The 25938-nt window shown below is 57.1% G+C and overlaps 2 protein-coding genes across 4 annotated transcripts; one reads left to right on the top strand and one right to left on the bottom strand.

Annotated features, from left to right (window-relative positions):
• Positions 1-557: 557 nt before the first annotated feature.
• Positions 558-17749, top strand: ANKRD13B (ankyrin repeat domain 13B). 3 transcript variants are annotated; one of them, XM_022595604.3, is made up of 15 exons: positions 558-873; positions 10940-11075; positions 11210-11334; positions 11422-11467; positions 12059-12202; positions 12292-12481; positions 12558-12624; positions 13699-13780; positions 14502-14566; positions 14787-14917; positions 15011-15168; positions 15293-15445; positions 15563-15726; positions 15805-15881; positions 16364-17749. In XM_022595604.3, exons 1-15 carry the CDS (start codon positions 760-762, stop codon positions 16599-16601), a joined length of 1890 nt encoding a protein of 629 aa, XP_022451312.1. In that variant the 5' UTR covers positions 558-759; the 3' UTR covers positions 16602-17749. The 3 variants fall into 3 exon arrangements, with proteins under 3 accessions (XP_022451312.1, XP_022451311.1, XP_089756092.1); XM_022595603.3 differs by having other exon boundaries at positions 12346-12481; positions 15805-16373; XM_089899966.1 differs by lacking the exon at positions 558-873 and adding an exon at positions 5525-6253 and having other exon boundaries at positions 15805-16373.
• On the bottom strand, positions 15499-25837 carry CORO6 (coronin 6). Its single transcript, XM_089899974.1, has 12 exons — positions 25609-25837; positions 24112-24366; positions 22544-22666; positions 21978-22107; positions 21700-21881; positions 20940-21059; positions 20446-20565; positions 19904-20008; positions 19670-19815; positions 19269-19326; positions 18940-19170; positions 15499-18845 (listed from the first exon to the last, which is right to left on the bottom strand). Exons 2-12 carry the CDS (start codon positions 24307-24309, stop codon positions 18723-18725), a joined length of 1536 nt encoding a protein of 511 aa, XP_089756100.1. The 5' UTR covers positions 24310-24366; positions 25609-25837; the 3' UTR covers positions 15499-18722.
• Between the last annotated feature and the right edge of the window lie 101 nt (positions 25838-25938).

Below are 25938 nucleotides of genomic sequence, written 5' to 3'. Positions count from 1 at the left end.
GACCCCTAAGGCTTGAGCAAGGCCTGTAACCCCCTCCTTCCCCAGCAAAAGGCAAGATGCCAGCGGGTGGCGGTGCGCCCCAGTCCAACTGGCGTCAGGACACTGCCTCCGTTCCGGCCAGGCCTGACTCCCTCCCCACTCTCTCAGTGAATCAGGGGGCCACTGCGGGACCCTCTCCGGTCACTCGCCACCCCCAGTTCCACGAGGCGGACTACAAGCCCCATGATGCCGCGGGGCCGAGTTATAACAAGCACTGCCCAGGGCACCCACGTCCCCCTCCTCTCTCCCCCGCATCCCCGCATCCCCGCATCCCTAGCCGACCGCTCGGGCTGAGGGCCGGGCTATGCAGCTGCGGGCGCGCGTCCCTGCGGCGGCGGTGGCGGCGTCCCTGGGGCCCTCGCCCCGTGCGCCCCCGCGCCCGCTGCGGGCGCCTGCTCCCTCGGCCGAGCAGCGTCTCTGTACGCGGGGGTGTGGGAGGCGAGGCGCGAGTCCGCGCCGCGCCGCCGAGTGCCCGCGCCCTCTCCGGGCGGGTGGGGGCCTCTCCGCGCAGCCCGCCGCCTCGCGAGGACGCCCGCGGCCCGCGCCGCCCGCACCGTTCCGGGCGCGCCACCCCCGCCCGCCGGCGCCGCTAGCACATGCCCGAGCCGCAGCCCTGCGAGCAAGCAGCGCTGGCCCCCCGCCCCGCGGCTCCGGGCCCTGGCTCTGGCGCGGTCCCTCCTCCCGGGCCGGGCGCCGCGGCCCCGGCATGAGGAGCGGGCGATGATCCCCGCCAACGCCTCCGCCAGGAAGGGGCCCGAGGGCAAGTACCCGCTGCACTACCTCGTGTGGCACAACCGCCACCGCGAGCTGGAGAAAGAGGTCCGCGCCGGCCAGGTAAGGGCGCCGTCGGGGCGCCGCGAGGACCCCATGGCCGGGCACGCCCGCCCGGCTTGGGGAGGGGGCGCGGCGCGGGCTGTCCCGCCCCCCTGGCGAGTTTGCAGCGCTTCTTTGTTCGCAGCCGCCGCTTTTGTGCTGTTGACCCGGAGAGGGTGATGGGAGCGGCCCCCGCCCGCTTCCCTCCGGCCCGGACTGGCGGCCCACACGTGCTCCGGACCCTCCCAGATTGGGGTAGGGGACGCCGTGCCCCTCCTCCGCGGGGGCAGTGAGGGCTGCGGGGAGGGGCTGCCGGCTCCATCTGTGTTCCACGCGGTAGGAGAGTCCGCCCCACTCAGCTCGGCAGCAACACCTCCCGCGTGAGTGTGCGGAGGTGGGCAAGGCCTGCGTAGGGAGGGGGTCACGGGTCAAGGATCCAAGAGGCTGTGACACTCCCAGACATTCCAGCCCCACCCAGTGCCCTCTACCCTCACGATGAGCGCTTATCTGTTTGCTCAGACTGGGCAGAGCCCCTGGATCCCTCAGACCCGGCTCAGGAATGGGGAGTAAAGAGAGAGACCCTCTTGGGTTTAGCCCTGTAGGGCCTTGTCCAGGTGCTGAAAGGCGCTCTCCTGCCCTCTGGTGCTGGGGCTTGGCTTCTAGGCGCTGAGGAAGCGAGGGGCCCTTTGGCCCCTGGCAGGATTCGAGGGTTTGCACACAGAGCAGGCTACCAGGTTCCTCTAGTCAGTGAGAATGGGTGGGTCAGCCAGCTTTGGCTGGGCGGTGGCCTCCAAGAAGATAAGGTAAGGGATGGGGTCTCCTGGCCGTTCTTTAGGACCAGGGCAGGCAGGCACAGGTCACAAGTAGTTCCCAACTCCGCCGTTGGCCTTCAGGCACAGGTAGGCACTCGTGGCATGGACGACTAACCCTCCAGGGTGGGGAGGCAGGAGCGAGAGCTGGGCCCAGCCTGCCCTGGTTTGTCTCCAGTTGAGGCCTGCAGACTTGGCCTAGATCTGAGATCCTGGGGCCCTGGGCTGGGAGTGGTTTGCTAAGGCGTTGTCCCTTTGGGAATATGCCTTTTGAGGGCCACTTCCTGAGTCACAGGAAGTTCAGTTTGAGGAGCTGTCTGCTTCCCAAGGGAAGAGTGAGGTGGAGAGCAGGACATCCCCAGATGGTGAGCAAAGTGAGGGTCAGAGTGTGTCTCTGAATTCCACCACTGAGCCCTCAGACCAGTGCAGCACCCAGCTCTGCATAGCAGTCCCAGGAAGTGTTGGGGTGACCTGAGCCTCCATCTCTGGTCGGGGTGTCCACTTCCATTCTACCTCTGCTTTCACAAGGATGCTCCAGGTTGCTCCTCAGACCACATCTCTGTTTATCCATCATAAAGGAAGTGGTTTGCAGCCACTGGTAAAGGAAGCGAGGTCAGAGTGGCGGATCCTGCGGGACAAAGATGAACAAACCAGGCACAGCCCATGCCCTCCAGGAAACCCCGTTCTGGTGAAGCAAGTGTGAACAGGGAAGTACAGTGTGATGTGCAGGGTGCTAAAACAGTCCAGCCTCTTCTGGCTCATTCTCTGCTTTCCTCCCCTTGAGGGCAAGAGAAGACAAGCCTCTGATAGAGGTTACAGCTGGAGGGATTTAAGTATGATCTGAGAGGAACTTCCCAATGGGATGGTTGATGGTTGGTCGAAGAATTGTTAGGCAGAAGGCTAGTGGCTGAATGTCCGGATCACCTCAGTCACACTCCCTTGCCCAAGGGGTGGGTGGTCCTTTTCTTGCAGAGATTGGAGAGAGGCAGAATGCCTTAGAAGAAAAGGCTTTTTCACCCAGGCCTCTCTGATTGACAGTCCTCAGGTCAGCAGTCATCTTCCTGGGGTGAGGCTGCATGGGGAGCACTGGAACCCGCTGCAGGTAGGGGTGGTCTGGACCACTGAGTGTGTTCCTCTTTGCTCCCCTCAGGCTGCCACAGAAACCAGGGACCAGGTTCACCCCATCCCCACCCACTCATCCCCTCACCCTGGTGAGTTTTTGTCTTCCTGAAACGGATACTGCCTGCCCTGATCCAGGCCAGGGGGAATATAGGGCATTGGTTGAGATTAAACCTTTCTTCAACCATAAAGGAGTCAGGGGTGCCAAGAAGGGGAATGCCAGTCAGTCTGGGTGGGAGAGCCCCCTGGCTGTATTTCGGCTCCAGGACTGACCCAGAGTGATGCTTGCATCCAGATGTGCACTGCTCAGTCCCCAGGGCCTCAGACTCCCAGGGAGAACTGAGGATGCCCACCCCAGCCATTTCCTGCAGTGATGGGCCTGGGGGCAGCCACTTAACATCATAATGAAACCCGGTAGACGCCAGGCATCTCATCTGGGGGTCCCTGATCTCTGGTCCTTCTGGCACCCACTGTCACAGAAAACAGCTGGGTTTTCCTCAAACACACAGCAGCTGGGTTTCCCTGGTCTTCACTTGTCATAGCTGCCTCTTCTTCACTCCAAGAAAGCCCTGCAGAAGCCCTCCCGTGGGCAGGCTTGGCAATGCTGGCCAAGGAGGAGGGGGATGGCACGGCAGGCTTCTGAGCAGGTTCATGGGGCCTGGAAGCAGGGAGTGGCGGGGAGATGGGAGGTGCTCAGCGGGTGTTTTTTGGTGAAGGGAAGAGTCCATGATCACCCCTAGCCAATGCCCAGCAATACAATGGTTGCTGGGTGCCCTGCTTCCTGCCACACACCTGCTCTGCCAGGTTGGGAGGGGGCAGGGGGTTGTAGGGTAGTGGATGTGCCAGTTCCCCCTTGGCTGGCACAAGGCCTGAGGTCCAGACAGCTGGGCATGGCCTTGGTTTTGGAGTCACGCGTCCCTGGTGTTCCCTGGGGGTGGGAGGTGGAGGTTAGACTGAATAGCTCCCTGTGGGAGGGCCAAGGAGAGCAGGATTCTTCCCAGGCAACAGGCACTCTGGAGGGGGCTGGACTGTGGTCCTAGAGAAACATTTTCTTTCTTCCGGCGGCTGCCTCCACCATGGTCCTCCTTCCTGCTTTCCCTGGTTCATCCTTCTGACCTAGAGGCAGGTGAGATGGGATCGTGGGGCCCCCGGATACTCAGACAGAGGCTGCCTCACCCTAAGTACCTGTTGTGCCAGGAGCACCTGTGATCCCTTCTCCTCGCAAAGTAGGCAGTCCTGGGTATGGGCTGTCACCACAGCTGATGAGTTGGGAAGCTCAGGAGAGGGAGCCACAAACCCTAGAAACCAAATATCAATGTGTCTGGGATGAGGGGGAGGGGCTGTGTGGGGCAGGATGGAGGGGGTGGGTGGAGGGCGTGGGCAGAGGGGCAGGTGGAGGGGGTGGGCAGAGGGGCGGGTGGAGGGGGCAGGGCAGAGGGGCGGGTGGAGGGCATGGGCGGACGGGGAGTCAGCAGGTGCCACCCCCACTGGCCCAACTCCACTTGGGGAAGCATCTTGCCTCCCTCCCCCCGTTGAGTGAGCTCAGGCCTGCCTGGTGGGAGAGCAGAGGAGCAGTGGCCATACCAGACTCTGGCTGTCTTCCCTGGGGCTGGGGGATGGAGCGGGGCAAGGAACGGAGACGCAGGCTGAGCAGGCAAGGGGCCCCAGGCTCTGGGCCCCTCACCTTACTTCTCCAGCACCTGTGTTTAGTCTATACATTTGGAAATGTTCTTATACGATTTCACCTAACAAAAGGACTCTACTAATGCTAAACAACTTTGAAAAATACCCTGCTAGCCCATGTGGGTTCAAGGAGTGTGCATGTGCAAATGTGCTGGCAAATACGTGTGTTACATGAGTAGAGGCCAGCTGGGCACACATGTGCTTGTACACTTAGGGGTGCACATGTACAGTGAGTGTGGAGGCAGGAGTGTGTGTCCTTATGGTACCTGTACGAGTGTGTGTGTGTGCGCGTGTGTGTGTGCAGGCAGGTGCCTGAGTGGAAGCAGGGAGACTCTGCTCAGGGAGCCCCAGCTCCTAAGCTCGAAAGACCCCTGCTTTTGGCTCCAGCTGAGGCCAGCTGGGGTGCAGAGTTTCCGCTCTCTTGGTGGGGAGGGCTGGCTATTGGGTTTCCTGGGAAACCTTTTCATTCCAGCAATTAAATAGCAGCAGGCCTTTGCCGAGGAAATTAATGAATTCTCCCACTTGGGCCCCCAGCAAGGTGCCTCTGCCACTGCAGGCCCAGCTTTGGACGGGTGAGGGGGAACTCCTTTGGGGCTCGGCTGACAGTATGCAGGGCTGATGTTGGCCCTGGGAGACAGCGGTGTCTTGGGGACCCTGGGGAGTCGGGAGAGCTCCTGTGGAGTGGGGTTAGGGAGGGCACCCCTGCCTGGCAGGCAGTGCCAGCCTCTCTGTGGAGCCTGGAGCTGGGGCACCTGAGGGGGAAGGAGGCAGGCGGCATCTGGAGCCCTGGGACCGGGCCCTGCTGGCTCCCTGGGGCCTTGTTAGCGGCAGCAGCATCTGGGGCGGGGCCGGTGGGAGGCATGGGTGGCTGGGCTGCAGCCCCATGGGAAGGCCTCTTCCTGACACCCCCCATGACCCAGCCAGCTCAGGGTCTATGGATCCTGCATCACTCCCACCCCAGGACTCAGGACCCCACCCAGGTCGGACCCTGAGGGGCCCAGCTCAACCAGTAAGAGGCTCTCCTCCCCTCTGGGGAGCTCATGTAGAGCAGCAGCAGGAGGGCCGCTCACAGGGGCCACGCACAGTTTTGGGGTTTTTTTGAGGCTCCCAGTATATTTAGAAATGAAGAAATGCCAACACAGGGTTATAAAAATTATATAAATCTGAATTATTTTAAATGTTTTATTTTTGACGAAGGAGTTCCCACTCATGTTTAAAATATGTAACTGTTGCTAGAAGGTAGCAGTCCTCACTACTTTCCCACTCCTCTCAGAGGCAACCACTTTGAACTCTTTAGGCTGTTCTGGTATTTGCCTCCATAATTATAAGCAATATACCTCTACAAGTATTTACCGGTTAATCAATTTTACACTTTACTGCCTTGCCTTCCTTCCCCATGTCCCTTAAAAAGTCATCTATGCATTTGTTTAATAAGCATTTATTAAGCACCAGTTATGTGCCAGATGCTGTCCAGAGACTGGGGATGTAGCCCTGAACAAGACAGACCATCCCTCTGTGGGGCTTACAGTCTAGGAGAGGGAGACAATGAAAAAATAAATAAGCACTTTAATGTTGGGAGAGAACTAGAGCAGGATAAGGGACAATAGATAGATAAATAGCAACTGACATTTGAGATGGGTTGTCAGGACCAGCCTTTCTAAGGAGGTGACATTTGAGCGGTGGCCTGAATGAAGTGAGAGAAGCAGCTTTGTGGCTCCTAGTACCCAGGAGAAGATGGTTCCGGAGAAGGCTGATATGCAGGAGTGGAGCTTGGAGAGATGGGAGAGCATGTGAGTTCAAAGAGACGTCCAGGATTCTTTTCTCAACTGGATGGGAAGCCATGGAGAGATTTTGAGCTAAGGGGCGTCAAGACCTGAGGAGTATTTCACAGAATGACAGCACCTATGATGGGCCCTGTGAAGAACAGACCTAAGGAACCAAGAGAAGAGTGGGCGGAATGAGGTGATAGATGGGGTGGCCACGACCAGGAGGGTAGCCTGAAGGTGGTGAAAACTAAGATGACTTTGGATCTATTTTGAAGCTAGAGCCTGAAAGGTCAAATTTTACTGATGGATTAGATACGGAAGGTGAGAGAAAAAGAAGAGATTAAAACAGTCCTAATGTTTCTTACCTGGAAAGGGAGTGAACTGAGGTGCTGTTTACTGTGATGGGAGAACTGGGGCAGGTAAAGCTGTCCAGGTATGGCTGGCATAAAGAAAGCAAGGGAGGTCTTCCCTGGTGGCGCAGTGGTTGAGAATCTGCCTGCTAATGCAGGGGACACGGGTTCGAGCCCTGGTCTGGGAAGATCCCACATGCCGCGGAGCAACTGGGCCCGTGAGCCACAACTACTGAGCCTGTGCATCTGGAGCCTGTGCTCCGCAACAAGAGAGGCCGCGACAGTGAGAGGCCCGCGCACCGCGATGAAGAGTGGCCCCCACTTGCCACAACTAGAGAAAGCCCTCGCACAGAAACGAAGACCCAACACAGCCAAAAATAAATAAATAATTAATTAATTCAAGTACCCTTAATTAAAAAAAAAAAAAGCAAGGGAAAGAAGTCACAGGTCAGAATGTCCCATTTTGTTTCATGAATTCAATTTCCTTTCCATATTTTTCTCAGGGTGTAAATTACTGTCCCCCCCCCCTCCCGGCCAAATTTTTTTTCTTCTGTTTCCTGCATTGACAGTTGTTTCCTCTGGGTTTTTAGCATCTATTTGCATGTTTTGGTATCTTTCAGGTTGGCAGCTTTCCTCAAGTGTCCAGTCACCCTCGGCTCTTGGGGCATATTTAAGGATGGGGGGTGTGGAGCTTATTAACGAATGGGTGCTGCTCTAAGATGATTGGCCTGTTTATTGTTAGGATCCCCAAATTTCTGTACCCAGAGGTCTGTGGTGCCTCTGGTTCCTGCAAGAAAGAATTCTCCAGTCTCCTGCTAGGGGTAGGATAGGGGCAGTGTTATGTGCAGTCTGGCTGCCCGTGGTTCAGGACTTGAGGCAGGGAAGGGACTGGGTTTTCGCTGTTCACCAGTTTTCAGTCCCGTGACCTCATCCTCAGACCAATGTCCGAGTTCAGTACATCTGAAGCTCAATTTCTATAAAGAATACACCCCTGGCATCCTGTGAAGAGGAAGGGGGACATCTCCCAGCTTTACAAGATTGGGGAGGGGGTTCTGAATTTTAACCAGACCCCCCTGTATTCAGTCCTGAGCCTTTCTCCCACCCCTGCTGTTCCTACTGCCTGCATGTTCTGCACCTGTCAAGGGTGCTAAGGGGGGAATCTAGCTTGCTAATCACGGGGTTTCCCTCTGTGAATGCTTGGGTTCTAGTACCTGCTGTTCCCTTAAGTCAACTGTGATGCCCCAGCCACTTTCTTGTGGGTTTTAAATATTTTATTGGCATTCTTATACTTACTCACACATTTACTTTTCTTTATTTTTTTAATGTGGTTGTGCCGGGTCTTAGTTGCAGCAGGCAGGCTCTTTAGTTGCAGCATGCGAACTCTTAGTTGCAGCATGCATGTGGGATCTAGCTCCCTGACCAGGGATCGAAGCTGGGCCCCCCGCATTGGGAGTGCAGAGTCTTAACCACTGCACCACGAGGGAAGTCCATCACACATTTACCTTTTGAGGCAATCTTCATTACTTTGTATAGATCTAAGTTTCCATCTGGTATCATTTTCCTTCCACTTGAATAACTTCATTTAACATTTCTTGCATGTTTTCTGGTGATAAATTCTCTTAGCTCTTGTTTCTCCATAAGAGTCTTTATTCCCCCATTTCATTTTTGAAGTATATTTTTCACAGGATATAGAATTCTAGGTTGACAGTTTTTTCCCCAGCACTTCAAAGATTTCATTCTGTTGTCTTCTAGCTTGCATGGTTACTGGTGAAAAGTATGTAGTATTTCCTATATTTGTCCTTATATACATAGCATGTCTCAATTCTCAAAATGCTTTCCACAACACTGTAAATCAACTATACTCCAATAAAGATTTTTTTTAAATGCTTTTAAGATTTTCTTTTTATCGTTAGTTTTCAGCACTTGATTATGATGGGCCTTGGCGTAGGTTTTTGGTGTTTTTCTTCCTTGGGATTCATTGAGTTCCTTGGTTCTGTGGATTTATCATTGTATTAGTTTCTGCAACAAATTACCACAGACTGGGTGGGTTAAAACAACAAAAATGTATTCTCTCATCATTTCAGAAGCCCAGATTCAAGGTATCAGCTCCACTCCTTCCAAAGTCTCTAGAGGAGACTCCTTCCTTGTCTCTTCAAGCTTCTGGCGGCTCCAAGCATTCCTTGGCTTGTGGTTGCGTAACTTCAGTCTCTGCCTGCATCTTCACATGGAACTTCTGTGTGTGTGTTTTATAAACTGGATTTAGGGCCTACCTGGATAATTCAGGCTGATCTCATTTTAAGATCCTTAACTTAATTATATCTGCAAAGACCCTTTTTCCAATTAAGGCCACATTCACAGGTTCTAGCAGTTAGGATGCAGACATATATTTTGTGGGATCACCACCATTCAACTTACTACAGTAGTTTTTTTAAAATCAAATTTGGAAATTTTTTGGCTATTTCTTTAAATCTGTCTTATTCCTCCACTTCCTTATCTTATCCTGTGGACTCCAATTATACATATGTTAGAATGCCTTATAGTGTCTCACAGATTGCTGAGTTTGTTTGAATGTTTTTCAATACTTTGTTTCTCCTCTGTTCTTCAGTTTGTACAGTTCTGTTGCTGTATCTTTAAATTCACTGATTTTCTTTTTATTCCGTAGTGTCTAGTCTACTGTTAATTCTATCCAGTGAAAATTTCATTTCAGATATTGTACTTTTTATCTCCCATTTCTTTCCCTGTGAATGTTGTGTTTTTCTTTAAACTTTTGAGCATATTGAGCCATTCATCTTTGTTTCTATTAAATGATTTTTCTCCTGATTATGGGTTTTATATTTTCCTACTTCTGTGCTTGTCTAGTCATTTTTAACTGGATGTTAGACATTGTAAATGTTGTGATGTTAAGCATCAGGATATTGTTGTCTTCCTTTAGAGAGTGTTAGACTTTGTTCTGGCAGCCTAACTTAAGTTACTTTCAAATCAGTTTGATCCTTTGGAGCTTAGTTTTAATCTTTACTAGATTAGGTCTGGGTGAGCCTTTTCTCTTGGGATAGGATTCCTGCTCCTAAGGTATAACCCTTCTTGGGTCTCTTGAATACCCTGGGTAATCAACAAGGACTCTCTACTCTAGCAGGTTGGAGCTTGAATGTCTCCCTGCCATGGGTGAGCTCTGAGAATTTATCAGCCTATTGTTCCTTTTCTGCCTGGTTTTGTTGAGTTTCACTCCACACATGTGAAGTTTAGTATTCAGCAAAGACTCAAAGGGACCATATGCAGATTTCTGGAGTTTTTTTTTTTTTTTTTTTTTACATAGCTCACTTCTTCCTGGAACTCTGCCCTGCAACTTCTAGCTACCTCAGCCTCCCTGAACTCCTATCTCTCTCCTTAACTCCTCAGCAAGACTATCATGCTCTGCTGGGGATTCCCCTGCCTGAACTGCTGTCTGGAATATTCCTCCAAGTAGAAACTTAGGCAATCATAGAGCCCACCTTGTTTGCTTCTCTTACTTCAGGGATCACAGTCCTGGACTAATTGTTGCCTAATGTCTGAAAACAATTATTTCATATATTTTGAAGCAATAGTCTTCTCTGTTTGGTGGGAGGGTAATTCAGTTATCTCATCATATTGGAGTAGAAGCCTTTTCCTGGCATTTTAATCAAGTTTTGGGGAGGAGAAAAGGAGTTACATACACGTGGTCAGTTCACGTATTTAAGCAGAAGTCCTAGTTTCCTGAAATATATCTAAATATTTATGTTTAACAAACATATGCTTTTATCATGCAACAAAAATCTCATGTAATATAATCGTGTTATTCACAAAACAATAATAGTATTTATAAAAAATGTTAATACATAGTGTCCCATAGGCATAGGACATGGGTTTGAAGTTGTACCATGAACATATTCTTTCATTCTTATCAATGTATTACTGCAACTGTTTGCTAAACCTCTCAGGGATAATGTCAATGATCTAAATTGGTGGCCCTTCCTGAAGGTGTGGTCTTGGACCCCTAGGATAGGTCCTGTCTCAGGTGCCCTCCCTGGCCAAGGGTCTTTCTAGACCACACTTTGGCCCCAGGCTTACTCTTCACATGCAGCCCGCTGGGCCTTGGAAGAGTGAACCCAGTCAGGGCACCTAGGTGGACAGGAAAGGAAGTCCTTCCCTTTCTCAGAGTTACTTCCTGCCCTCTCCTGCAAGCCCCTTTCCCCTCACCTGACCCCAGCTCATTGTGTCTGTTTTTTCCATTGCCTTCTGAGATGGGCAAGACAGGACAGCTAGGTGGTTGCTGCCTGCCTAGCGGCTGTTAGGCTTAGATGGGCTACCTCAGAAGTGACCAGGGCAACCTCTTCACCTCTTCCAGGTGGACATCGAGCAGCTGGATCCCCGTGGGCGGACTCCCCTGCACTTGGCCACCACCCTGGGGCACCTCGAGTGTGCCCGCGTGCTCCTGGCACACGGCGCAGATGTGGGCAGGGAGAATCGCAGCGGCTGGACAGGTGGGCACCCCTACTCACCCCTACCCCACAGCCTGGGTCTCCCGGCATCATATCCTCACCTCTGATTGGCTGAAGGGAGCCCTAGGCAGGGTCCTGCCCTGTGACATCGCCTCTTGCCCACACCCCGCCCCCAGTGCTTCAGGAAGCTGTGAGTACCCGGGACCTGGAGCTGGTGCAGCTGGTGCTGCGGTACCGGGACTACCAGCGGGTGGTGAAGCGGCTGGCAGGCATCCCTGTGCTCCTGGAGAAGCTGCGCAAGGTGAGGTCCAGCTTCTCAGCCTCCCCACCACGGTCTTTGAACACTATCTCTACCGCAGGCTTAGCCACTCTCCTCTTCATCCTCCAGGCCCAGGACTTCTACGTGGAGATGAAATGGGAGTTCACTAGCTGGGGTAAGAGGGGCTGACGGGGGCCTCTCCCACCTCAGGGCTTCTGCACTTGCTGCTTCCCTGCCTAGAGCACTCTTCCCATCGCTCTCCCATGGCTCCTTCTCACCTCTTAGCTCTCAGCTCATTGCTACCTCTTCCTGAGGCCTTTCCACAATGCCTCTATTGATTCCATTATTTCCTTCACTTTGTAATGACTGGCTCATTTGTTTGTTACCTGTCACCCCTTACTAGAAGGTGAGCTCCAAGAGGGCAGGGGTCCTGTCTTGTTCAATGTTGTATCCCCAGTGCCTGGCACACAGCAGGTGTTTAATAAATATTTGTTGGAAGACTAGATGAAAGGTTGAGTGAGTGAATTAAATGGTGGATACTAGGGACTTGGTGGTGGCTGAGTCATGCCTGTCCCCAGCCTCAGGTTGTTCATTTCTGAGTGACTGTGGTCTACATTTGTAGGGGGGAACTGGGGCAGGGGCTGCTTTCCCACCGGTTCCCTTACCCTTTTCCAGCCACACTCCTGACCCTGACCCCCATGCTGAGGTGGCCGAGGGTGGTGGGCCAGACAAACTGAAGCCACCTCTGACCTTCTCTTCAACCTAGTGCCCCTGGTGTCCAAGATCTGCCCCAGTGACACCTACAAAGTGTGGAAGAGTGGGCAGAACCTTCGGGTAGACACCACACTTCTGGGCTTTGACCACATGACGTGGCAGCGAGGGAACCGCAGCTTTGTCTTCAGGGGCCAAGGTCAGGCAGGCGGGAGATGGGGCAGGGTGGGGAGGCTGGGGACAGCCCCCTGAGACCCCTGACCCCCTGTGCTATTCTGCGGCTGGCAGACACGAGCGCCGTGGTCATGGAGATTGACCACGACCGCCGGGTGGTGTACACAGAGACCCTGGCTCTGGCTGGGCAGGACCGTGAGCTACTGCTGGCTGCTGCCCAGCCCACCGAGGAGCAGGTGCTGAGCCGGCTCACCGCGCCCGTCGTCACCACGCAGCTCGACACCAAGAACATCTCCTTTGAGAGGTGAGTGGGCATGGCCTCGGAAGCCTGGAGCCAGCCCGGTGGATGCCCCCTCACCGAGACCACGCTGCTTCCCTAGGAACAAGACCGGCATCCTGGGCTGGCGCAGCGAGAAGACCGAGATGGTGAATGGGTATGAAGCCAAGGTGAGGTCACAGGTCCCGGGTGCCAGCCCCACCACACTCTTGCCTACAGCGAGCTGGGCAGGGGTTTCCTGACCATGCTTTCTCGGCCTTGGAGGTGCAGAGGCAATGCAGCGTGGAGGCAAAAGGTCATGAGACTGAGAGGCAACCGATGAGAACGGCCGGCATTTATTGGGCACCAAATATTATGTTCATGCTCAAGGCTCTGTTCTGACATTTTAAATGTATGTACTTGTATGTATGTGTGTGTGTCTGTGTACACATGCACACACGCCTATGTATATATATGTGTGTATGTCTCTCACACACACACTCATTTAATCCTCACGACAACCCTTTTGGGTAGATGCTATTATTATTCCCATTTTACAGAGGTTTATCGAGCCCTTTCCACCATTTCCCATTTAATCCTCACAAGTCTGTGAAGTAGGGTACTGGCCCATTTTATGATGAAGCGGGGGCTTGGAGTGACTAAGTGGCCAGTACAAGGTTGCCCAGAGCTAAACTTCAGACCCAGCTGGCTGACTCCAAAGCCAGGCCTTTACCCCTAAGAAGACTGTTGTGGGGGACGCCCAGCAGTCACTCTGGGACCCCCGTATCACCCATGTGGGGCCATGTGGTGAAGGGTCTAACCAATGCAAGTTTCTGTGTCATTGTTGTTTCCTCCTGGAAGCCTTCCCTGGTTCACAGGCTGGGCTATGGCCTCTGGTTTTTGGTCCCACAGTCCTGTGCTCTCCCCATTAGAGCATGTATTACACTGTGTTATTACTGTCCATTGTCTTCTTGATTGTGAGCCTCAAGAGGACAAGGATCATGTCTGGCCATGCTTGTTCACCACTGTATCCCTGACGGCTGCCTCAGTGCCTGGCTTATAAAGGCTCCTCACAAAATGTTTGTTGAATGAATAAGAGAACTGAATGAATAACTTCATATAATTACTTGCCCAAAGGCCTGGAGATTGGAACTGACAGCACCCCCCTCCCCTGACCGTTCTTTGTAGGAAGTGTTCCTAACGCCCTTAGGGGCAGGGCAGGGGTACCAAAGCTGTCTGTGAGTCCTTTCCTCATCTGTCCCCAGGTATATGGGGCATCCAATGTGGAGCTCATCACCCGGACACGGACAGAGCATCTTTCAGAACAGCACAAGGGCAAGGTCAAAGGTAATGAGGCAGAGGTGGATGGGGGAGTGGGGAGGAGGAACCAGCCCCACTCAAGCGCCTCCATCGGTATTTCCTCTGACATCCTAGCAAGAGCCAGGATAGCTTATTCAGGCAAATAGGTTTCAATTCAAGTGCCAAATCCTAGTGATTGGTAGTGGTTGCCTAGAGTGCTGTTAAGATTCTAAGACAACATTTGGGCTCAACGAGAAGGAATGCTACAATTGATTACTAATATCTGCATTGGATTTGGGGCAGGGGGGAATGTCATGTACACTGTTTGTTGGCCATTCTAGTCTAGTGGGACATACCCTAGGCAGAAGGACAGGGGCCCTGCCACTGATTCTCTGTGCCCACTGATACTACAACTGACTCTCTGGGCACCAGTTAGTCTGTCTAAAGTGGATAGACATAATTCCCACCTCACAAGAGAACAAAATGAAGTTAACATGGATGCACCTGAAGGAAAACACATACACATGCATACCCCAAAATACTTTTGGAAGTTTCTCCTGAGCCCCAGGCCTACTTTTATTCCAGCTGTGCTTATGGTGGTCCTGCCCCTGCCCCTTGGAGTCCTCAATCACCTTCAGGTGAAGGTGCCTGGGTGTGTGGTGTGGGCGAGCAATCCTCCCTCCCCTCAGGGACCAGCCTCCTCCCTGGGTCTTGGGTGCTGTCACTTCTGAGGACTGCAGTGTCCTCTGAAATGCCATATTTCTTGCAGGCTGTAAGACACCTCTGCAGTCCTTCCTGGGAATTGCTGAGCAGCATGGGGGCCCCCAAAATGGGGTGAGTGTGTTCAAGGGGTACCCCTCTGTGGAAGGGTGTGGATGGGGATCAGGAGGAAGTCTGGGAGGCACCCTGTGGGGACTTCCTTTCTTTCCACAATGCCCAAGGCCCTGTCAGCTCCACAGTGGCGGGGGGACAGATCCGGGGCTTGTAATACCAAGTGGCTGGCCTGGCCTCAGGGACTGAGAAGGGCTCATAAGCCCCTCCCTGTGTGGTACAGACCCTGATCACTCAGACTCTGAGCCAAGCCAACCCCACTGCCATCACCGCAGAAGAGTACTTCAATCCCAACTTTGAGCTTGGCAACCGTGACATGGGCCGACCCATGGAACTGACCACCAAGACACAGAAGTGAGGCCCCATGGTGGTGCTGGGGAGGGGTGGGCAGGGCTGGGAGGCCATGGCTTCTACAATGTCCCTCACCCCTTGGGATCTGGGGTGCAGGTTCAAGGCCAAGCTGTGGCTGTGTGAGGAGCATCCCCTGTCCCTGTGTGAGCAGGTGGCCCCCATCATTGACCTCATGGCCGTCAGCAATGCACTTTTTGCCAAGCTCCGGGATTTCATTACCCTGCGCCTGCCTCCAGGATTCCCTGTCAAGATTGGTGAGGCTCCACCCCCAGTTCCCTTGAGCAGCTACTGGGAGGATGGGGCTTAGAGGAGGTAAAGAGTGGGTACCTAAGGTGTGAGGGAGTGGGTGGTGGGGCCTGATGGTTTCTGCATCCTCAGAAATCCCGATTTTCCACATCCTCAACGCCCGTATCACCTTCGGGAACCTCAATGGCTGCGATGAGCCGGTGCCGTTGGTGCGAGGCAGCCCCAGCAGCGAGACCCCTTCCCCAGGCAGTGACTCCTCCAGTGTCAGCAGCTCCAGTTCCACGAGTGAGACCCTGTCCCGCCCTGAGCCCGCCCTCACTTCCCCTCCCCACCGAGCACTTCCCCGGGAGTGGCCGGGAGGGGAGGTCTGGTCCACTCTGACCCACAGCCCGGCGCCCCCAGCCTCGTGCCGCGGCTGCGAGATCTCCCCCGCGTTGTTCGAGGCCCCACGCGGCTACAGTGTGCTGGGCGGCCAGCGAGAGGCCGCCACCCGCGACGACGATGACGACCTGCTGCAGTTCGCCATCCAGCAGAGCCTGCTTGAGGCGGGCAGTGAGTATGACCAGGTGCGTCCCCACGGCCGCACGGGGCCACCGGACTGCGGTGCCGCCACAGCTAACTGGCTCACCCCCGCCTCCGCCCAGGTCACCATCTGGGAGGCGCTAACCAACAGCAAACCGGGCACTCACCCCATGTCCTACGAGGGTCGCCGACAGGACAGGTCAGTGCCCGCCCGTCCGGAGAGGGTTTGGAGACGCCTATTCCCCCACCTCCCATACACGTGCACAGAGAACACCAGGGCCCTGTCACGGTGCGTATGGACACGGCCGCATGAGCACCCCTCTTGGCCCAGAGGAACCGTGGTACCGCCATCAGGGACCCTACTGGTTTCAAGATGGCGTCTACCACCACCACCCGTTCCTGACTCAGGGGTGGGTGAGCAGTACTTCAAACGCGGCCTTAGAGCGTTCACAGACCCTCGCCAGACAGAATGTCGGGGCTGGGGTTCTAGAAGACTGGGAGGATGGGCTTTGTAGGAGCTGGCATCAGCTCCTACCGGGTGGGAGGGAGCCAGGGAGGTGACGCGGGACTCATCGCTTCCACTGGAGAGTGTTGAGGCCTGCGCTGTCCCGGGGCCTCCACACCGTCTCCCGCCCCACATACGGGCGCCCGGAGCCCTCGACGTATCTTACCTGCCTCCAGGAGCGCTCCGCCCACGCCGCAGCGCCAGTCCACAACCCCCGCGGGCCTGGCGTCGGTCCCCAGCCCTCGGCCCAGCCCGCACCCAGGCCAAGGCGGCCACGTGTTCCGGAGCTACGACGAGCAGCTGCGGCTGGCCATGGAGCTGTCTGCGCAGGAGCAGGAAGAGCGGCGGCGGCGCGCGCGCCAGGAGGAGGAGGAGCTAGAACGCATCCTGCGGCTCTCTTTGACTGAGCAGTAGCGCCCACTGCCGGGCCCCTTGGCCACGCCCCGCGGGACCCGCCCCGGAGCGAGAGTCGCCCCTCCTGCGCGCTCTCCGAGCTGAGTCCGGAGACCCGAACCGCCGCCTCGGGGGCGTAGCGGCGCACCCGGCACCAGATGGGGAGGGGTTCGGCCCGGCCGTGGGGTACCTTCCTGGAGGCAGCTGGCACGGCTCCCCTGCTTTGCTGTATCCTGACCCCACCCCACTCCCCTGGGCTCTGACCGATCCAAGGGCGGAGCCAAGCCGTTTGAGGGGGAGACGGTCCTTAGAGGAGCACTCTCTCCATCCCTTGCTCCTTCTGGCCGGTCCTCCTTTCTGCTCACTGACCCCACTCCAGGACACTGCCCGTGAAGCCTTTGCATCTCCGCTCTTCACCCCTGGGGGGCAGCTGAGCTCCCCACGTGCTGTGTGGCTGCTTCGTCCTAGACACAAACCAGCACGTCAAGGGCCCAGCTCCTCCCCCACCCCGGCATTTCAGCGTCAAGTGCACTTAGCGGGGTGCCCGGCTCCCCCAGCCCCCACACCCCTCCCGGGTCTCAGGGTGGTCCCAGCTTCTCTTTGGGTGACCAGAGGTTGGAGTCCCCATCCCCAAGGCACGTTTTTGTGATCAGGGAGGGTGCCCAAGGTGGCCCCGGGTCTGGGCAAGGCCTGGCTCCCTCGTGGTGTCTTGGCGAATGGGGAGGCATAGTAGGCGTGGGGCAAACACCAGACTGGACACAGGGGTCGCCCAGGGCCCTGGCACCACCATCCATCCCTTCCCACCAGCTGCTGCTAGCCCTCTGTGGTTGTGCATCCTACTTTCCCTCCACCCAGGGGCTGACTCCGAAACCCTTCATCCAATGGTGCTAACCCCCGGCTCTCCCCTGCCCCACCCCACCACCCAGAGAAGCACAGACCCCGCCAGGGGCAGGGGCCCACTGCACACCCTTGTCTGGGTTCTCTCGGACTGGCCTTCCTGGCTCAGCCAGTGAGGCTTGGAAGGGACACGAAAGCGATGGAAGAAAACAACAAAGGGAAGCTGTTCCTCTCACCCTCTTCCCTGATGCCAGGGGCACCAGACTGATTCTGAGGCACAAATAAAAGAGGCTTCAAACCCGAGGCTTTTCCTACCTGCCTTTACTGGGGAAGAACGCCCATCTGCGGGTTGAGGGTTCCTTCTGAACCTCAGTGTGGGGAGGGCTCTGAAGTAAGAGGATGTCTGGTGGGTCCTGAGCCGAGTGTTGCATTTGTCAGGGCCCCCAGGAGTCTGGTGGTGGCATTTACAGAGGCTGGGGGTCTAGCATCCCCACCCATGCAGGAGGCACAGACTGAGCACTTGGTAAAACGTTTCATTCAGTACGTCTTGTTTTCCTCCTGGAGTCAAGGCCGCAACAGAGGGCTGGTGTGTGTGTGTGTGTGTGTGTGTGTGTCTGGGAGGGGGGAGGTGTGAACCTGCTTCCTCATGCCAGTTCTCTGGTTGGTTCTCCTGCGGGAGTGCCGCGAGGAAGCCGTCCTCTCCCCTGCAGATGGAGAGAAGGAAGAGAGCCCTCTGCCGTAGACTGCTGGGTGTAGCCCGTGGGTCCGGCTGTACAGCCAACGTTTGTGTATGTCCGTAGAACTCGGGTGACGCCCGTTGAGTTTACCACTCAGGGTGGTGGAGTCAAGTGAGCTGATTAGAGGGAGAAGCGTTGTAATTTTCCCCAGCCAGTCTGGGGAGACCCGTCAAATCGCTACCCCTTTGAGGTCAAGCCCAAGCTCCCCAACATCCCCAAGCATTGCGCTAATACTAAGCACTTTCCCTGCCGTGGGCGGGAAGGGAAACAAAGGGGACACTGCCTGCCGTGCAGCACCATTGTTGAGGCCCCCGTCACCCTGAGCCTTCCAAGGCCAGCTCCTGCTGAGTCCTGTACGAGGCACACAGCCCGGTAGGCGCCAGACGGACGCGAGTGTCCGCAACGCTTCATTTGTCCAGGACTCCCGCGAGGGGCGGAGTTCCCCCCCTAGTCCCGGCCCAGGCCCAGAGAGGCGGGGTCCAGAGGACCCAAAGCCGGGGCGGCGCGGGAGTGCTTGCGCTCCGCCCCACTTTGCCCTCCCGGCTTGGAGCTTCCCCGGCGCGATGCGCTAGTCCGTGCCGTCCACCAGCTCGCACAGCATGTTCTCCAAAGACGTAATGCGCTGCTCCTGGGCCTGCACCTGCTCGCGCAGGGCCTTGATCTCCTCCAGCAGCGTCTCCAGGGTGTGCTGCTGTTGGACGCAGAGGACGGAAGAGGCGGCGTTGGGCGGGGTGCGGTAGGGGGATGTGAAGATTGGGCCTGGGTGGAGCAGGGCGGGACCTTACCGACAAGGGGGCGTCGCTGGCTGACTGGCTGCGGCGGGGGCCGGGGGGCGGGCGCACGTCCAGGATGTTGCGCTTGGTGACCCGCAGCTCGCGGTGCTTGGGGGGCATGTAACCGTCCCTCAACGAGATGAGCACGGGTTCGGCGTCCTGGCCGGATAGCCATTCATCCGCTTCTAGGGCCGGTTCGGGGCCCGGCGTATCTGGGTAAAGGTCGTCTTGGAACAGGTCTGACTGCAGGTGTAGGAGGACACGAGAACGAGCAGGGTGCCAGGCCTGCTCCGCTCCTTTCCGCCTCGGAGCCCTGCCCAACCCCTCTCCCAGCCACTCACCTTGCGGGGCACAGTCATGATGATGGGCTCACACTTTCTTTCGTGCAACTTGTAGAACCTATAAGGGAGCGGGGATCGGCACACGCTCAGGCTCCGACTCCCTTAACTTTTGCCCGGGACCAAGGGGTTAGAGGCCAACACTTGCTGAGCGCCTACCATGCATTGAACTTTAAACATCCTCTGATGGGGTGTTTATCATCATTAAGAGATGAAGAAACTGAAGTTCAGAGAATGTCAAGCCTGTAGTATTGGGGCTGGCACTGGAAACAAGCCCGTATGACACCCCCCACCCCCGAAAACCCACTATTTTCCAGAGACTACACTATTGGGGAAGCCCCCGAGTCTTCCCGGATGGGACCTGGGAACAGAAGCAGGTGAGCGGGAAGGGCAAGGCTGCTGACCGTGCGATCTCGCACTTGCTGACATCCAGTCCCCGCTTGGGCATGAAGCCCATGCCCCTCTGCGGCTCCTTGCTGCTGAACGTGTTCAGGTAATGCACGAAAGGTGGTTCCTCGGTAATCTCAAAGTACCGAATGCTGCTGTCTCCCTGCAAAACCAGTCGGTTCGGAGATATGCTGGGCGGGCCCCCGATATCTCGGTCCAGCCCCCTCTTCTCCCCTCCCGGCTGCGAGCACCTTGCCACACAGGTAGACGATGCTGGAGTCGGGATCGTAGAAGGGCAGTAGGACCCCGTTGCTTGTGTCCATCTCCTGCAGTGCCACTGGCTCCTCGAAGTTGTTCTGCCCGAGCACAGGAGGCGTGACCAGCCCTGTCCCGCTCGCCGTGCCGCTCTGGATCCCCTGAAGCTCCTTTACGCTTCGTGCCCTCCCCAAAACCCACGCATTCCCAAGGCAACTCTGGTGAAGAGAGCTGCAGACCCCACACCTGGACACCACTCTCGGTCCCCCGCACCTATATCCCCTGCACCGCCGCATGCAGTCACCGCAAACCACCCCCAGGGACTCGGCATCACCAGGCGGGGGCGCCAGCGTGGGCTCCTTCAGGCGACGCAGCAAAACTGGGCAGAGGGGTGGGTGTGAGGATGGCAGGCGCTGCAAGGAGGGCAGCAGCCTCCAGCCCTGTCCAGGTGGGCATGCCCTGCGGGTGGGGGGCGCCTGGCCCCTCTCCCGTGATGCCAGTCCCCGGGGCACACACCCCAAACGTCCAGCTGCGTTACCGGGTCCCACAGGCCCAGCTCTCGCTGGCTCATGCGGGTGAAGCCCGTGGTGAAGATATGACCCTGGCGCGTGAAGACGGCCCTCATGGGCCTCATTCCCTCGTGGGCCGCAAACCTCTCCTGGGGGGAGGGGGAGACAGGGAGAGGCGTCACCCAGCTGCCTGCCCTGGGGAGCCTGGAGGGCCGGGCAACCAACTTGCTGACTTGGGTGTGGGGGGCGGAGACAAAAGGGGTCTTAAATATTCAGTTTCCTGGCGTCTCCTGGCTGGCCCCAGGCCTGGAGAGCGCGGGCCTCTCTCTGCAGATTCTGAGCCCTTAAGCGCCCTCAGAGCAGGGGATGCCTGCGGGCTTCCCAGGGGAGCAAAGAGGCGCTTCCCAGACGGGAGCTCCCCGCTCCGCTTCAGCTGTCTTGGGCGCGGGCCACGGTCCGAGAGAGCGCTCCCAGCTGACCCAGCGAAGGAGCGAGCGCGTGCGCCCGGCGCGGCCTGGCCTACCGGGTCCCAGAGCGCGAGTTGCCGCTCACTCATCCTGCTGAAGCCGGTGCTGAGTAGCTTCCCGTCTGCGGTGAAGACGGCCCGCAGCGGGCGGGCGCCCTCGTGAGGCCGGGCTCGCTCCTGCTCGCGGGGTTAGTGGGTTAGAGTGCCCGCCGCGCCGCCCCGCCCCGCTCCGCTCCCGCCGCGCCCGCCGCGCGCACTCCGCGCAGACGTGCACGTGCCCCGCGCATGCAGCGCCCCGCCTTAAGTTGAGGCTGGTGAGGCAGGTGCCGCCGCCCTCCCTGGGCACCCAGCTGGGGCAAACAACGCGCGAGGGTTGCCTCCAATCTCCCGCCCAGCGGGTCAACTAGGTTGGAAAGGGGCCTGCCCGCGAGCCAGTGTCAGGCTCAGGCGCCGGAAGATGGCGCTGGGTGCCGGCTGGGAGGAGAGGGGTCCGGGGGCGCAGGTTCGGTTCATGCAGGTCTGGTGGGAGGGTAGAGTTTGCAGCTTCTCCCCTCCTCAGTCACAAATCGAGCAGCCCTCCTCTGAGCTTCTGAGATGCAGGGGAGGGGAGGGAACAGGAGTGGGACTGAGAATTGCGGGCTGGGGGCTTACTTAGGGCAGGGGCTGTGGTTGCAGACACGGCGGGGCAGGGCTGGTGTCTGGGGTTGAGGTGGAGGAGGTGAGAGCTGGGACGAGGGGCTCAGGGGGTTGTGGGTACAGAGGCCTGACAGCTGCTTCCTGGGGCAGGGGTTGGGACGCAGCCAGGCTAGACACTCACCGCCACCACCTGGCCCTTGCGGGGGTCGATGATGCGCAGGGTCTTGTCCTTGCAGGTGGTGGCTAGCAGCCTCCCATTGCTGTTCCAGCACACGCTGTGGATGACGTCCGGGTGTATGTCGTCTAGACTCAGAAGCACCTCCCCAGTGCCCACGTTCCAGATGATGATCACATTGTCACCACCTGCCCAGAATGGCCAGGCACCGTCACCTGGCCCTGCCTTTGCCACTCCCCACACCCCCCGATCTATGGTAGGGACCCCTCCCTAGGCCCCCAGACCTGCACTGAGCAGGACATTCCGGGCAGTGGGGTGCCAGGAGAGGATGCCCACACGTTTGGAGTGGCCCTCGAGTGTGAGGATGGGTTCTGTAATGTTGCGCATAGGGGTATAGTCTGGAATCTGCCACACCTAGATAGAAGGAAAAGGCATAGGGTAGGTGGGGTGAGGAGCCCACTTTGTCACTCTGCTCTTCCCTTACTTCCCCCACCCCCCTTCCCCAGGGTCAAGTGCAGGACAAGATGTGATGGTGCCCACATGGGGCAGAAGCAGCTGGGAGCCAGGAGGTGGCACTGTCAGCTTTCCAGAGACCTGCCTACTCACAGGAGCAGGGAGACTTCAAAGCACTGCCCCCCTGCTCTTCAGGCCCCAAGGTAGCCATGGCTAAAATTAGTCCTAAGCAGTTCATCCTGGGAGGGGGCGGACATGTAGCTAAAAATAGCCTGGGAGCTGGACAGGGCAGGGCCCTGGAACTCAGCACCTCCCTCACCACCTTCTGCAGCACAAGCGAGGCAGCCCTCCCTGCTTCCCCTGCCCAACAGCCCAGCAGCATCCGCCTGGCTCCTACCATGATGGTGGTGTCATCGGAGGCACTGGCGATGACGTTGTCATTGTGTGGGCACCAGTCGATGTCCAGCACAGGGGCAGTGTGCCCAGTGACCAGTGGGTAGTTCTTATCCACTCGCCCTGTCTGCAGGGGTCAGAGAGGGAGATGTGGGGCCACTGTCCTGTGTGTTTTCAGGGGGTGGGGAGTGGATCTGTTTACATCTCAATTCTCTATTTTCTGTTTTCTCTTTGCAGAACCCACCCCCTTTCTGCTCTTCCAACCCCATCCGGCCCACTTCCTCTACTTCACGGAAGACAGAGTTGAAGTCATTTCACATCAAGGAATCAGACACAGAGAGGTAAGATAACTTAACCAAGGACACACAGCAAGATACTGGTAGAGCCAAGACTTGACTTAGTCCAGCGCTCTTCTAAAAACATCTACTTGGAGGAGACTGTTCTTGGGCCTGTTCCCCCAACTGAAATGTCCAGGGGAAGCCCCTGGTGGAATAGGTCAAGGTAAGATGCAATGCAGTGCTTGACAGTCCTTTCCCAGCCACAGTTGGCAGATCTCCCCCTTGTCAATGGCTTTACCTTGGAACCACAAGCAGCAGGCATTCCTTGTGCCTGCCGTCTCCCAACCTGAGCTGGGGCCCATCTATTTTTAATCTTTATGGTATGTTTGTGGGGGCTCTGAGGCCTTTGCAGGGGCTGGCATCAACCCAGACCAGGCAGTAGGGGAGAGGGGTGGCCGTGTGGCATTGGAATGGCACTTGTACTGGGGGAGGAGGTGGCTCCAGCTGAAATTTGAGCCCAGGGGATGATGTCCTTGGATGGTGTCTGCATTGTCCTGGAGTGAGTCACTGGCTATTGCCAGGCCTCATCCTGACCTTGCCACCTGTGGGGCCTCCCCTAACAAGGTGTAGGAGCCGGAATCCAGGTCAAGGTCATGCCTTGGAGTGGCCATCCTGTGGGTAGAGATGGCTGAGGGGCTTGAGGCTACTCAGTAAAGGTGCTGGTCATTGCCTGGCCCCCATCCCTGGAGTAGAGGGGGCTCTGGCCTTATATGTCATGTCCCCTGGCCCTTTGCTCTCATTCTGCCTCACTGCAAGAACCAGAATGGGGGAGATGGCCAAGAACTCCTTAGATAGAGCCTGACCCTGTCCTCAGTGTGCTGCTCCGGGGTGTGATTTAATCCAATGCTCACCCTGGGCTGCGTACAAAAATCCTGACACCAAAAACATAAGGGGTGTGGCATCAGGAGAGATAGGAACAGAATCTGGCCAGGTTCTGTCTCCACTGCTTCCCAACTATCCATCACCCGCTCCTGGTCCCTGCTGGGAACAGGGTGCTGCATGGAGAAGGGATGGGCTGTGAGTAGGTGGGGGCCGATGTGATGCTGCTGTTCTAGGAGGGGTGACAGAGCCTCCCAAGTGGTCCCTGAGTGATTGGGGAGCAGGGAGCAGTCAGTCCACATAGACTGCCCTCCTGACTGAGGAATGGAACTAGGTGAGAACACAGGCTGCTATCAGGAGTCCCCAGGAGTCACAGCCAGTGTCCTCCACCTGCTTCCCTCCCCTCATCTCTCACCTTGGCCAGAGGCAGGACGATGAAGGCACCTCCACCTCCAGCCTCCACAATAATGGCCAGGAATTTGGGGTTGACGGCACAGAAGGAGCTGTCCCATGTGACCTTGGACACACGGATGTCCTCGTAGGCCTGGTCAGCCTTTGCTGCCTGTCCAAACACATGGCGGAACTTGCTCTGCCGAACCACGCGCCGGCTCATAGCTGGGGGGAGAGATGGAGGATCTCGGTGCCCAAATTTTGGTCCTTAGTCCCGTAGCTGTGGGAGGGAGGGAGGAAGAGTTGGGGGAGTGGCAAGTGAGAAGGGTTATCTGACCAAGAGTCAGCTATAAATTAATATAGAGTCTGGTCCTAGAAGCAGGGAGTTTTCTTCAAGGTGATGTATGGGAAAGTTCTTTGCTTAGTTCGAGGGGCTAGGATTTGGGGCCTGACTTCTCCTTAGAGAGCCAGGCTGGGGGGACAGTGGAGCCTGACTGGGCCTGAAAGCTTCCTGGAAGTTGAAGTGGTTTGGGGAGGAGCCTCAATGCCAGGCTGCCCTCCCGCTGCCAGGCTTGGATGAGCATCTCTTCACGGAAGTGGTTTATCTCCCAGAGGCATCTCGTCCAGAATCAGAGGCTTTGGCTTAAGGCCATTTGTGGGGCTAGGACTGCAGCCACTCAAGATCCTAAACTCAGCATCTGTGGCATAGTTTAGGTGGATGGGGTTTTGCCTTTTTCTAAAAATCTGCCAAGGAGAAGTTCCTCCTGCGAGCTCACCTGAGTTCTTCCTGCTACTGTTTTCATCATTTTCCTCCCAATTGGTCCCTGAGTGATTGGGGAGCAGGGAGCAGTCAGTCCACATAGACTGCCCTCCTGACTGAGGAATGGAGCCTCCCAATTGGTCCCTGAGTGGGGGGGGGCACAGTGTAAGGTGGATCTCTCCTCCTCCCACTTCTCTCTGCACTGGCTTCTCTAAGAGGCCCTCACCACTGTGTTCTGGCTTTTGCCGGCCGTATTTCAGCCCCACTTCTCCTCTGGGTCCTCTCTCCTACTAAATTCTCTTGGGGGTGGGGTCCTCGACCCCCCCTCCCCTCGGCTTAGAGCCAGATTTTCAGGAGTGGAGTAGGGAGGGCGAGGTGCCTTTTCTCCCGCTTGGGGCTTGAGCTAAGCTCTTCCCCAGGAGACACACCGAGCTCTTCCAAAGCCCCAGCGACTGACTCCAGCCCCTCCCCAGCCCCGGGCATCCTTGTGCCCTTCAAGACGCTTCTGCGGCTCCCGGCCTGAGGCCCGGCCTCCCCGCACCCTTCTCCGGCCTCCTGCCCTGGCAGTGCGTTCTTGCGAGACGAGGTGTCTGCGCCCTGCGGGCGCGCGGGCCGCTGTTCGGCCAAATATAGACACCAGGTCCGCCCAGCCCGGGACCGAATTTGGCGGCGGGGAGGGGGGAGGGGGCGCAGACCTCTGTCCCCTCCAAACACCCCGCCCGCTTCACTGGCTGCGGTGGCGGCGGTGGGGGGGGTGGGTACCTGGTCCTGAGCCGGCCGAGGGGCGCTCACGCTGCGACTTCTCTGCGGAGGGGGTTGGGGCTGCGCTGGGGACCAAGGGAGGCGTCAGGGCACCGGAACTGCCTCTCCTGGTGTCCGCGGCGTCTGGGGCCCGGGCGTTCGGCTGCGCGCTCCGGCCTCTGCCTGCGACTCTCGGGGCCGGGCGTCGCTGCAGTCCCAGCTGCCGCTGCCATCAACCTGCGGAGGCGGACTTAGGGCAGGGGCGGGGTCACATAGGCCCCGCCCCCTCCAGCGGCGGGAAAGTCGAGTGCTGCAGACTCTGCGCGGCCAGTCCGCGGGCCTTCGAGAAGC

The sequence above is a fragment of the Delphinapterus leucas genome, chromosome 19 (assembly GCF_059928025.1).
Source record: "Delphinapterus leucas isolate spDelLeu-1000000601 "Yukka" chromosome 19, BTC_Dleu_Yukka2, whole genome shotgun sequence".
Taxonomy (NCBI): domain Eukaryota; kingdom Metazoa; phylum Chordata; class Mammalia; order Artiodactyla; family Monodontidae; genus Delphinapterus; species Delphinapterus leucas.
Note: the sequence above shows the minus strand (reverse complement) of the source record. Positions and strands in the feature narration are given on the sequence as shown.

Coding starts and splice junctions, on each gene's coding strand:
- ANKRD13B (XM_022595603.3), top strand. CDS start 760: ATGATCCCCGCCAACGCCTCCGCCAGGAAGGGGCCCGAGGGCAAGTAC. Junction 12,625..13,698: donor TGAATGGGTATGAAGCCAAG/GTGAGGTCACAG, acceptor ATCTGTCCCCAG/GTATATGGGGCATCCAATGT. Junction 13,781..14,501: donor GCACAAGGGCAAGGTCAAAG/GTAATGAGGCAG, acceptor TATTTCTTGCAG/GCTGTAAGACACCTCTGCAG.
- CORO6 (XM_089899974.1), bottom strand. CDS start 24,309: ATGAGCCGGCGCGTGGTTCGGCAGAGCAAGTTCCGCCATGTGTTTGGA. Junction 22,667..24,111: donor TCGTCCTGCCTCTGGCCAAG/GTGAGAGATGAG, acceptor TGACCCCTGCAG/ACAGGGCGAGTGGATAAGAA. Junction 18,846..18,939: donor CCAGCGACGCCCCCTTGTCG/GTAAGGTCCCGC, acceptor TGCGTCCAACAG/CAGCACACCCTGGAGACGCT.